The sequence below is a fragment of the Atta colombica genome, unplaced genomic scaffold (genome assembly GCF_001594045.1).
Source record: "Atta colombica isolate Treedump-2 unplaced genomic scaffold, Acol1.0 scaffold205, whole genome shotgun sequence".
NCBI lineage: Eukaryota > Metazoa > Arthropoda > Insecta > Hymenoptera > Formicidae > Atta > Atta colombica.
The window spans coordinates 136,347-149,643 of NW_017259300.1; the positions used below are offsets into that span (position 1 = coordinate 136,347).

A 13,297-nucleotide genomic window follows, 5' to 3' on the forward strand; every position below is an offset into this window, starting at 1 on the left:
AAATTATTTAATTTTTATATTTTCTCTGTAATATCTTCATCTATTGTTGCACCAGTCATGAAAATATCACCTTCTTTGTCTAATTTAAAAAGAATTTCTTCTGGTAAATTCTTTGGTGTAGATAAAAACTCCGAACAGTCTTCATCGTGACATTTCTGATACACCTTTTTCGTGTTCAAATCTACAATCCAATATACGTTGTTGCTCTTATGATATCTTCCAATGTTTTCACAGTATCTGTAAAATAATGTAAAAACATTATGTACAATACTATCATTTACAATAGCAAGACGGATGTATATAGAAAAATAAGAACTAATAAATGATCATTATCTTTTATTATCTATTATAGTTATATTACCTATTGCCATAAATTTCATATCTCAGCGTTTTAGTTTTATCAAAATATTTAGCAATACGTATCTTGCCAGGATCGATGAGATTACGAATGTACCTATCTATTTCAGGATATGCTGAGCTCTGGTCGTCATTTTCGCGAATGGATCGTATTGGTACATTTGAATAAAGTTTAGTTTTTACATCGCTTCGATTAAAAAACTCGAGCAAAATTAAATTCTGCTTGTTTGGAAAGTACGATATCAAGGAATCCAAAAAGATCTCCAACTCCTTCTCTCTGCATTTATTCACTACATTATGCATGCAATCTGTAGAAACTGTTAGATATGATTGTTTTCCCCATTTAGTGGACAGGTATATTCGAAAATGTCTATTTTTTGTATAGACACCATTGTCAATAAACAATTTTTCACCGTGCTGTGTTTTTACGAGCATTTCCTCAATATCTGCTTTGTTAAAATAATTTAAAATTCCATGCGATAGCGTATCCGACTTCAAATAAAATAAAATATCATTATATATAGTTTTAATGAACTTTCCAATATGTGAGTTGTCCTTAAAAGCCATATCCTTCATAGTAAAAATCACGTGTCTGCTAAATTTCTTACTGGTTGTAGAATCTAGTATTAAAAAATTACTTCTATCGCATAACAGGTGATAGTGATTGAGTAAATACGCTCGTATGATATCTATCAGAGTTTTGGTCATACGTGGTCCATTGCAAAGTGGATTTAATTCGATTGGATATTCCAAGTCCAGATATAACCAACATGGTGAATCTTTTGGTATTACCTGTAAAATTGATAATTTTCTTTGAGCTTTATACACACATACATATATCTTTCATATATGCGAAAGTGTCTAAATATTTCGCAAACTAAGCTTCTTTTGAAATTTGGATCTTTTTTGGATTCTAGACGTTAACATTGTGCAATGTTTACGTTGACTAGATTGGAACTGAGTTGGAAGAGAGATTGGAACTGCTGTTATTAATTTGAAAAGGATTCAAACTAGAATAGAAACGTTTGTAATTTTATGTGAATTTTGTATATAATAATTAGCATCAACAACCGCAGTGGCTCTCATAAATTTCGGTATCTTGTTGATTTATTCTATGAAGATATATATATATATATATATATGCGTGCGTGCGTGCGTATGTGTGTTTTTTATATGTATGTATTATTAAAATATATTGTGAAAAGGCATTTATATCCCTGTTATACAATTTAAATTTTGAAACATAGAGAAAAATGTTTATGTATTAGAATCACTTTCAGACGGCTACTACCTTCACTATAATATTATTCCAGCAGAAGTTAATTTTTAAAAAAGAAAAAACAGAGGAAACATTCAGCATAATAGATTGCTACTTTTAATTAAATCGGTTAGTGCACAAAGAGGAGTTCAATTTTTTCCAAAAATAACTTTGACTTTTCTTGAAGTACGTTTTCGGAATGAAAAAAGCATTTATCACAGACTTCTAAAAGTCTAAAATAAACATTGAAAATGAGCAACAATAGAATATATATTCAGAGAACTTACATGATTTTAAAAAATTGAATAATAATTAAAATGTACAAGCTTTTTGATAAGATTTTCGAATAATCAATTTTTTTATTTATTAAACTTGAAGGCCAACCTGAAGATTTGATAGACTTTAATGGTTTTAATTTCAATGTTTTCAAAATTGTTTTTTACAAATTATCTAATATTGTTCTACATATTAAAAAGATATAATTTGAAATGAATAAAATAATAGAGGGTACTATAAAATTTGTGATTTTTTTTGGTGCAGAAAGATAAAATTCAAAACAATTAATTTTTTGCTTAATAAAGAAGATTTCGTCCAAAAAGTTAAAGTATTCAATCGAACAGGTAATTATAATTATATACTCTTAATCTTCTATAAATTGTAACATAATTATATATACTTATTTTTTTATTTATCACTTCTTGGAAATAATTTAACATTTAAAGCATGTTTTTTTCATGCTCAAGAAAAATCTAAATGGTTTTTTTCTATAAATACGCACGTTCGAGAAAAATATCTAAAGTTTTTTTCTGTAAAACTGTAAGACGTAACCGTAAACTACATATTTTCTACATATTCATCTCATATTTTTTTCTAAGAAAATTGTGATTCTATCTAAGAAAATTGAAATATCTAAACGTTTTTCCTGTAAATAATACAAATAAATCGTAATCGCAAATCGTTTTGCATGCTCACCTCATATGAGCATCTCTCTTCTTGTGGTTTAATTTTGTAATACCACCAATAAACTTCCGGATGCGCTACGACGAATCTGCGACTACCGTCGCTGGGTCGTTGATACACGAAGGTGCATAACGTGTCTGTTTTTGTGCTGCGTTCAGCAGCCATGGCTAAAGCATCAGCCTGTTTGTGAAATTCCTGCCAGTATTGGGTCGGGCCCAATATGTGCGATGGCATGACCCGGTGCGTTTTCACCCAACAAATCTTGGATCGGGATGCTGATCGTTTTTGTACTTTGCTGCCATAAAATCTGTTTGTGCAAATCGGTTCCATTTCGATCGATGCTCGATGAGATCAATCTCAGTATTGTCAGTCAATTTGCGTAATCACTGTTCTTTTGTAATGGAAACATACTGTAGAGCACTCTATAACTGTACGGACAGCTGATCTAAGCTGGTGTTTCCGGCCAATTTCGTGTCAGCTGATGGTCGCTACGGTCGTTCTCGATGACGACAGAGTTTTGACGACAATGGCGGCAATTCAATCAAAGACGTGAGATTAAAGAGATTCTTGCGTTTGCCCTGGCGAAAATAAAAATCGGAGCATAAGTTTACTGTAAAGGGGGAATAACAGAAGCATAAACGAAACTTTTGGAAGGCGAAAATTGAGACAACGAAATTTAAAAGAAGTATAAACGCCTTTTTATATTTTTTTGTCGTCTCAATTTTCGTCTTTTAGAAGAAACTTTATTTATGCGTTTCCTCTTACGTTCGACTTCCAATTTTTATTTTCGCCAATAAGTAGCAATGCTTAATATATTTCTGCCAATGTTCTTGCTGCGTAATAAGTTTGTTTCATCAATAGTTTTAAAACATCGTTATTGAAATTGGAACGATTATATGTGTGATTATATGTATGATTATATCGTTTATCTTTTAAAATAATATTTTTCAAACAAAACTTTATAAACCTGCATTTTTGCATTGCTTCACATGATATGATACCATCATCATATACATAATACATTCTAAAATTTTTGAGCTATTTGAATAGCATTATTTTCCTGAATTTTTCATTTTAAGAATTCATATTTTTTTCTTGAACTATTTTTTTATAATCGATGTCGGCTTATCTGAAACAACGCGACATGTGTTAATTAAAAAGTAAAAGCGTTTTCATTACGTTAACAAGTCCACTTTATTCGCTTTCACAATTTTATAAAACGATGTGAGCGGTTATTAATTTGCAATCGAAGGATTCTTTACTAACAAATACTTAAATGTCAGGGTTGACAAGTAACGCATTACTTGTAGTATTGTTACTTTCTTGATCATTATCTTGTTATAATAACGATTTAGTAATTTAGACATTGTGAATTTTTTATGACGATAATGATTATCAGAGTTATAAAAGTCAATCATTACTTGTACACAGGTTGAAAAAGTCATTCGTTACTGAAAAAAATAATTCCTAATTTGCAACGCATTATTTTTTACTCATTATTTGTAACGTTATGCGTTACTTGTCATTTATTACTTTTTTCAGTAAGTAATGGTGATAACGCGATAAAAATTTGTCATGCTTGAACATATATAAATATATAGAATAGAATTTATTACACTTCAGCATATTTACAGCACATTTACAAGAAGGAAACTTGATTTATAATTAAATTCTTAACTCATTCATACATCCATACGTCCGCAAGCTATCGCACATATATTATAAAAATTTTTGCTTATCCCTTTATTTTTCTACTTTTCTGGTTAAAACCTCTGACTTCGCTTCTTTACTTACTTTATTTCATTTTCGCTTATATAAATATACGTATATATAAACATGTATAAATATTCATAAATATATATCATTTTATATTAAATATATCCATACATGTTCATACATCCTTCTTTCTTTTGTAAAATTACTTTTTAGCGTAATAAAAATAATAATAGTAAAATGTGAAAACATTAAAAATAATTAAAAGATTAATTTTCGCACTATTTTTTTAGAAAAAAATCAAGTTTGGAAAAATATAAAAAAATTACTTATGTATAATTATATATATATAATTATGCATAATAATTGTGTATGATCAATTCTTTTATATTTTTTTCTAAAACGAACAAAGTAATTGAAAAGTAATTGCCAATCCTGTTGAATGTAAACATGATAGATAGGTAGAATTAACTTAAGATCTTCAGAAAAGATCAATTATCTATACCTGCAGCGAAACTTATTTATAAATCTATAGCTTTGAACTAAATAAAAGAAAATTCTGTTTGAAATGAGAAATTATATCACACATCGATCATTTCATCATTATGTTCTGATGTCGCGAAAAACCGGTCATACGTGAAAGTCGACCTGTAGGCCGACTATTCAAGTGCAACAACGTTGTAAGTACGATCGATGTATTTTTCGATCATCCATTGTATGCAAATTCCTTTGAATTCCAACTGGAAATTAGACGACACTCCATTCATTCTCTTCTATGTTGGGATGCTTTTCAGCTAGCTCATTCCTAGTCTTTTGTGCTTACTGTTTAATCCGTGTACGCACGTGACTGTTTTTCTTGTATTACTTTCCGAATTAATGATATTCGATGGCTCGTGTATAGATATACGGTTCGATCTCGTGTTTCAGCATCGAGACACGATCAATACGGTCTCATATCTCCTCATTCACATTTAGATAAAAAAACATGCAAATAGAAAACAAAAAATACTCATGTCGACTTCGTAAAGAGAATTCTCTTTCAATCCAGACTAATTGAAAGATCACTTTTCGTTAAACTGCTGCATTAAATTTTTAAACTGCCTGCTTATCTGCATTAGAAATGACGTGTTACATGTGAATTAAAAAATAAAAAAAAAATGTTCTCGTGTTAACAAGATTGTTTTATTCATATTTAATACAATAAAATTCCTGTTCGCAACTAATCTGTAAACAGGACAGCACATTCTGTCCTTAAAATACGTATTCCGCGTGAAGATTTCTTATATGAAGGAAATTCTGTTGGAAATTTTTATGAAACAGAGTAGAATATACGTGTATACAATGAGGTATAAATATAAAAATATTATATACTATAAATATTATATACACATCTACGTAGACAATCTTGCGCGTGTACCAGAAGGAAATACGATACTGTCAGAGGAACGAATCACGCCGATCGATCATGAGAGATCTGTAGTTTTGGAATCATTTACCAGGCATAGCTAGTGCCGAAGCCGCTGAAGGTGGCATGTACTACGGGAGCAGCCGTCTCATACGAGTAAGGGGCGGCATAAGTCTTAGCGATTAGTGGCGCGGTATGAGCGGAGTATGCGAGAGCCGGGGCAGCGGCGATCGGCGCGGCGGCATAGGACTTGGCTAGGAGTGGAGCGGCGAGAGGAGCGGCATAAGCAGCCTTAGCGATCAGGGGGGTTGCTGGCGCGGTGTATGTGGTGTACGCGGCGGTCTTGGCGATGAGCGGGGCCGGGGCGGCGTAGGTCTTGGCCAGGAGCGGGCTGGCGTAACTGTAGGCAGCGGGTGCGGCGGCGTATGCCGTTTTCGCGGCCAAGATCGGCGCGGCCGCGGCCGCGTATCCGTACGCGGGTGCGGCGGCGTATGCGGATTTGGCGAGTAACGGGGCAGGGTGAGCGGTGTACGTCGCTAAGGCCGGGGCGGCGGCATAAGCGGTTTTGGCGATCAGGGGCTGTGCGGCGATTAGGGGTTTGGCCAAGGCCGGCGCGGCGTAACTGTAGCCGATGGCGTGTTGCTCCAGCAGGGCGTCGTTGCTCACGTGGCTATTGCTTACGCGTACCGACGAGTGCGCGGAGTCCTCGGCGCGGCTGTATGAAGATATCACGTTCTGACCGGCGTAGCCCTTCTGCGTCGACTCCTGGCTGTAGCCGATGCTGCTGTGATCAGCGGACAATGTGCCGATGTCGTACGCCGCTGGCCCGCCGGCACTCGCTACCGCAACGAAAGCTGCGAGCAATAAGAACTGCGAAAGAATAGATTAATCATAGATAATATATCAAAATTATGAGGGAATTTGATATATATTTCTACACTGTTTTTTTTATAGACTGTTTTTTTTTATTTAGCTTTCAAAGAAATGTAAGATAAAGTAAGATAGCAAAAAAATCAGAATTTATTTATACGTGCATGATCTATTTATTTCATTTTACTGAATTAATATACAATAGTTTATTTCTTCAGAACTATTTCACGTTATTGCATTCGTAAAAATGTGATAAATATGAACAGAATACAGAATGTATGAAATAGATGCTTTGATTATTTGTTTGACTGTAGTTCTTTTACAAATTCTTGTTTCAATATATTTTTTTTCTCAAAATGCTATCATTAAAATTTTGAAATTTGCAATTTATTATTTTCTTTCCAACCGTTACCAGAAAATACTGACATATTTCCCCGACAAAGTCGACGTGCTTACCTTGAATGCCATTTTGCTCGTCTGAAGCGGAACAACTACTGGGTTTCTGCTGAAATGGTAGTTGTCGGCCACTATTTATACACGGGTAAAGTTGTAGGGGATTCAATCGAATTTTGAGAGCATTTACCTTGCTGGAGGTGATTGGGTATGGTCGATGCATGGTCGAGAGAGGGAGATGTATATGGGACTTCTTTGTGGAATATCATTAAGAAAGGAACATACGAAAGGAGGCGCAAAAGAGAGGGAATGAATGATCGCTCGAGGGGGAACACGAACGGGCAACGGGTGTGGCTCCTCACGAAATTCAAATTGCAGATCTGGTGCTGTACGGTTTATTAGAGAAGGCGCGCGACGGTTACTGCTAATTATTCTTTACTCTTGGTATCGCGTCGGTGCAATGCATTCGACAAATACGCGCAATATTTACAAATAAGGTAAACGTGTATCGATAACATTATGATTCACTTTTGATTTCATCGGTTATTCTGTTACTCTTGTGCGCCCCCCTTTCTTTGAATAAACATACCTGTAATCTGTAACATTACAAATGGAATACTTCTCTTTAAATATACTTGCATAATTAAATCCTGCGTTCAATTAGCAACTTTTTCTTGTATAAAAATGAGAGATTATGGCAATTTTTCGAAGTTACGTGAATAAACTGAATTCTTTTTTGACGTTAAAGTTACAAACAGTTTTTTCTTTTAAGCAATTTTTTTCTCTTAAGCTAGAATCACGATGCATAATTCCTCGAATGATAACCATGCTATTATGCTTGCTCTAATAATGCATGAATATTGTAAAAGTGAAATCTTTAACGCTGTAAATGCTTCGTTGACTGATCGGAAGAAAGAATTTTACGAACTGATCAATCAAAGAATACTTCAAAATGTTTGCACTATTAAGTGAATCAACTTCTAAGATACACTCATGTATCAGAGCAGGCATAGTAAATGCATGTTTATTATTCAAGAAATTATGTTAACTTTTATGTTAACTGAAATTATTTTAACTTTACACGCTTTAGCCTTGACTTACATGATGCTTTTTTATTAGCAACTAGTGTGCTAATCTTCTAACAAACTAGATAGCTAAAAAGATATAATTATATTATAATATAAAAGATATAATTATATTACAATATAAATAATATTTTCGTTATTTTTTTTCTCCTCAAAAATTTATAGAATTTTATATTTTATATAATATTTTTTAATTGCTCCTTTTCTAGCTAGAAGATTAGCACGCTAATAAAAAAAATATCGTGTAAATCAAATCTTACTCTATTTTAATTACTTACAAATTACATACAAATTACATATGAATACGCAAGTATGACAGTGTACGTTCGATTAATCTAATTCATTTAAAAAGAAGGAAATTAAGTGGTGTGCGATTCTCTGTATACTTTTGTAAGTCTCTTCTTACGTAATATATGATACATTTATATAAACTCACCATGATATTGTAGGACTCGCCAAGGACGCACTTTCTCCAAATTCCTGTATCGGCATAAGCGGTGTCATATGTGTAACAGTGGAGATACGTAACACTTTTTAGGTGCTCTGCTTATGTTATTATTATAGATATAAAAATGGGCGTGTGGACAATTTCGCAGCCTCGAGGAGAATAAATTTAAATTTTAATTTAAACGTCACACTGAGGAAAAAGATTTCCTACGAATGCAAAAGAATTACAAAATTTGATTGTCAAATTTGTTTGATATTTATAGCAAACAAATTTGTATATTTGATAAATATTTTGCATTTGTTGTAAATAATTTTTGTAGCGAATACAAAAAAGAATAAATATTTGTTACACCTGCAAATAATTTGCTATTCCTATATTTGCAAATTTGCTTATATATGGCGTAAATGGAATTAGCGTCCATGGCGAATTTTTTCTCTCCGTGCATGTATTTTTAAGAAAAACAATAGTTTCTGTTATACATTAAAATGAGACAAAGAGATCATCGCGTATATAAATTCGCTCTTTGTCTCGCCAATTTTAAGAATTGATCATTATATCTCAATGAAACAAATAATGCGATTAAGTTTAACGTCGAGCAAATACAAATGACACATACAAATGGAAAATTTTAAATAAATTTACAGGAGAACTTAATCTTTCTTTTTTATAAATACTCGGACAGTAATATCAGCATAATTATATCAGATTAAAGCCAATAAATGAAACGATAACAGATACGAGAGAAAATAAATGATCTCTACTCAATATCCCATTTATAAATTATGTTTAATTGATTTTTAATATGATCGGTAGAAGACAGGTAAATTGTTATATTGGAGAGAGTAACATTTTACGAGTATTATCTTCATAAGTTGTTACTCTTTATAAATACTTATGCAATTTGGATCTTCAATACGTCAAACGTAGGGCATTTCAATATAATTGTCAGTTTCAACATTTATGAAAGATACCGAATCATGCTACGTTTAAACCTGCTGTTACAATGTTTTTTCAATTTTTTTTTTTCAAGAAATCATCTTAATAAATGTCTCTTCAAAGACTCAATCGAGTTATTTACGAGAAATTAGCAAAAGTCATACAAAATTTGTATGACACAAGAGGTCGGCATGATCAGCCCTTTGTCATAAAGTTGGTCACCACTGCGCTTTAGGTGATGGCGCTAGGTCACGGACAGATATACCCCTTCACATAAGACGTCGAATTTTTTCCTTTGTAAAAGTACATTATAGCGGAGGTTACATTCGTCCGTCTTTCCGTCCGTGACCCAATATTACCCTAAATTCTTTATTTTTAATAAATGTAACGATAACTCTTGACCTCTTACAAAAATATAAAAAATATCATATGCAAAACAGTTCTTATTATTAACAGTTCTTAAAATTAACATTCTTATTGTAATATACATGTCTCATTATTATCACAAATCTTTTTAACGTATTCTTGAGGTAATTTAGAAAAATCCTAATACAAAAATATCGAGATTATATTTTTAGTAGCGATTAAATTCATTAATTCCAAAGCTGATATTTCCTGCGCTCAGGCATGAGGCTCATATATATGACAAGCTCATATATATGATAAAGATGCTACCACAAAGATTCTTTTAACGTTGAAATTAACATATATCATCATAAATATGCAATGACATTTTTATTAAGAATTTATTTTTTTACAAAACCTATTTATTTATTACCTATGTATTAATTATGTATAATTAATATCGAAATATCATAAAATGTTAATTTTGTGATAAAGTTTCCTTTAAAGAAATTTATATTTAATTTAAATTTTATTAAATTTAAAGAAATATATTCATTGAAATAGTCTAACTAAATGGATCTTTAAATTAAAAAGTGTGCATTTAAAACTTTTTAATATATCTTACCTTAAATTATATACATCTTATCCTATACCTAAAACTAAATATTTTCTTGCAAAGAAACATTTTATTTCATAGAATAATATTTAGTATAATCAAAGAAAATGTTATTTCATCGAAAAATATTGTTTCAAATAATCGTGTTTTTTTTTACCAAATAATATAGTTTTAATACAATAAAATTAAAAAAATTGATATTAAACAAAATAGTATTTTATTTAAAATTAAATTGTTTCAATGAAATAAATGTAAGTTAAACAAATAGAAATCTCGAATGTCAAAAAATTTGTTTCTATGAAACTTATATATACTTCTGCAGAATTTGTTGAGTTTGTTTATTGTATAAATATTGAATTTTATGTAATATATAGTTGTATAAATATTGAATTATTAACCGTTTTATGTAACATTAAATTTGCTTTCTATTAAAAAAAAAATAAAAAAAAGTTCGACGAGGATGGGATTCGAACCCACGCGTGCAGAGCACATTGGATTAGCAGTCCAACGCCTTAACCACTCGGCCACCTCGTCACGCACGTTGAGAGGTTCGAAATGTTTGTAGTAAATTGTGGCACTTCACTTCTTACAACATTATTATTTTACAATTTTCATAAATTACAAAAGATTTGAAGATTTGAAATAGGAGAACCTACTATCCGATAAAATATATATCTGCAAATGTATGCGGCGCGATATGTGCCTTACATAAAGCAACAGCGATTGACGTATGTCGTATAAAAAACAATTAATTAAAAACGTAATTTTTATTGAGTTGAATAAATTGACGCGATTTTCTTATTAGTAAATGTTGTATAACTGAATCTGATGAATCTTTTATAAAATGCGAGATCGATTAAGAAAATATGATTTATTTATTAATATATAAATTATTATTATCCGGGAAGAAATGTTTTATATATATAGACATATTTTATATATAATTATATATAATTATATAAATTATTTAAATTATATCTATTACTAATTTATATATTTATCAATAATTTATAAAATAATATGGTACCGTGTGTATGATATGAAATGTTAATATTAATTACTGATTATTTGTATAGCTGTTCTTCTCTACTTGTCTAATCATTTATTTTATGTTTATACATATAATAGCATCTAAACATAACGTGTGAAAAATTTCATTCAACGAATGTTGAGGCACTTAATACGCGACGTATTATATAGAGGAAAGCCCTATTATGAGATAGCGGCATTTCTGTTAAACTAATAAACGTTATCTATTGGTTCCACCATGAATTTATTGCTCTTGGATTGAAAACTATTTAGTAGAAAATTTATATATTAGATCATGCCTGTAGTCATTGTAAAACAAGATTTTAGAATTTGCATGTCTTCAAGTTTCATTGAGATGAACCTTTAAATCTTGTTATTATTTAACAAATAAATAGTTGGCAATAAATTCTTCATGTAGTAATAGAGTAAGACTGTATTAATAGGAAAATATAGGGATAATTGACTTGATGATCGTAAAACCGTAAGACATGAAAATCATTGTTAAAGTATAAATGTTATTATACAATAATAAAAAAGACAACCGGAATGAACGTCGAGTACCTATTTCTGCAATACTTGATTCCAACTACCTCAATCAGAAGATGAGTTCTGGGTACAATCACATGATCATTTTCGCGCACGCTGGCTGTGTTTATTTGTATTTTAAAAATATTAAATAAAATTTTTTAATTGCAATACTGATATATCTTGCGTTTTACTATCGATTTTTTGAGACATCTCATATTAAGAGCACAATTTTTTGATTTTGCGATTTGCTTTTTACATTTCTTTAATTTAAAAAAAAAATGGAATTTGAATGAAATTTTATGTGACGTTATCTTAAAGCTTATTAAATTCCCTTCAAAATGACCTATTATTTTTTTAAATTCTATCTATAGATTTCTAGCATTTACCCAAAATGAATTCAGTATCTCATAATAGGGGCCTTTCCTCTATATAAAGTGTAGTTACAATTAGTCTGCAAATGTTCAATATAGTTTAACATGTGTGCGTTAGAAAGCGATAATTGACGAATATGTGTTGTATGAAAAAAAATTAATTAAAAAGGTCACTTTGATTTTTTATCAAGTTAAAGAACGCGTGGATATTCTTAATTATTCATTACGATATAAACCTGAGTGTCTTATTAGCAGTTTTTTTTTTCGATCTGTTGACATATATAAACGAACTAAGTATCGTAATTACTGTAGAATAAGAGGTAGTTCACAGGAGACAGTTTAACCCAGTGAAGATAACAACAGTCAGCATCTTTAATGTTATAATTTGTGAATAACATTTCTATCGTCATATTTTTTATGAGCATCTTTTTAAAAAGTAGGTAAATATCGGGAAATAAGTTAATCTTTTTTCTTTTAATTATATATAAGTTAAATTAAAGTTAATGATTTATAAAATTAATTTAAGATAGAATCCTAGATATAACAGAGAAGTGCAACCGCTGTTCCGATTCTGATTGATTCCGCCATTTTTTTCTACGGATAGTTTTTTAGGACTCTAATTTCAGTATCATTATTTTTAAATCTTGATATACTGTAATCTCCAAAGAGAATCAATATTTCTTTATGTCAATAGAAACACTATTGTTATAGAAATCACACCGTTGTGGAATGACAGATGTAAACATAGGTCGCCATTTTTTCTTTGGAAAATTAATTATAACCTTTAAATATACTCGATTTGCGCTTCTATTATATCTAAGACTCCAGTTTTAGATTAAAAATTATTTTTTAAAAACATGATATTAAAATGTAATTTTTGAAATTCAATTATTTTAAACGAAAAAACAATTACAATATGGATTATCGGATAAATATAATATAAATTTAATAATTTATTATAAAAAATAATTTATTATAAAAAA

The 13,297-nt window shown here is 30.7% G+C and overlaps 3 protein-coding genes and 1 non-coding gene across 5 annotated transcripts in view; 1 reads left to right on the forward strand and 3 right to left on the reverse strand.

Moving 5' to 3' along the window:
- Positions 1–6: 6 nt before the first annotated feature.
- LOC108687344 (DNA-directed primase/polymerase protein-like) lies at positions 7–3,017 on the reverse strand. 2 transcript variants are annotated; one of them, XM_018193052.1, is made up of 3 exons: positions 2,588–3,017; positions 455–1,149; positions 7–237 (listed from the first exon to the last, which is right to left on the reverse strand). In XM_018193052.1, exons 1-3 carry the CDS (start codon positions 2,903–2,905, stop codon positions 15–17), a joined length of 1,236 nt encoding a protein of 411 aa, XP_018048541.1. In that variant the 5' UTR covers positions 2,906–3,017; the 3' UTR covers positions 7–14. The 2 variants fall into 2 exon arrangements, with proteins under 2 accessions (XP_018048541.1, XP_018048540.1); XM_018193051.1 differs by having other exon boundaries at positions 362–1,149.
- A 2,431-nt stretch (positions 3,018–5,448) lies between these two features.
- On the reverse strand, positions 5,449–7,112 carry LOC108687310 (pupal cuticle protein G1A-like). Its single transcript, XM_018193001.1, has 2 exons — positions 7,020–7,112; positions 5,449–6,563 (listed from the first exon to the last, which is right to left on the reverse strand). The coding sequence occupies exons 1-2, from the start codon at positions 7,029–7,031 to the stop codon at positions 5,781–5,783; spliced, it is 795 nt and encodes a 264-aa protein (XP_018048490.1). The 5' UTR covers positions 7,032–7,112; the 3' UTR covers positions 5,449–5,780.
- A 3,726-nt stretch (positions 7,113–10,838) lies between these two features.
- Trnas-gcu lies at positions 10,839–10,920 on the reverse strand. The gene has a single exon. It is a non-coding gene; the product is annotated as a tRNA-Ser (tRNA).
- Positions 10,921–12,716: 1,796 nt separating this feature from the next.
- Positions 12,717–13,297, forward strand: part of LOC108687330 (molybdenum cofactor sulfurase 3) — an 8,152-nt gene continuing 7,571 nt past the window's right edge. Inside the window, exon 1 of the mRNA XM_018193031.1 lies at positions 12,717–12,750. The gene's annotated coding sequence lies outside the window, so the exon portion shown is untranslated. The remainder of the gene's footprint in view (positions 12,751–13,297) is intronic.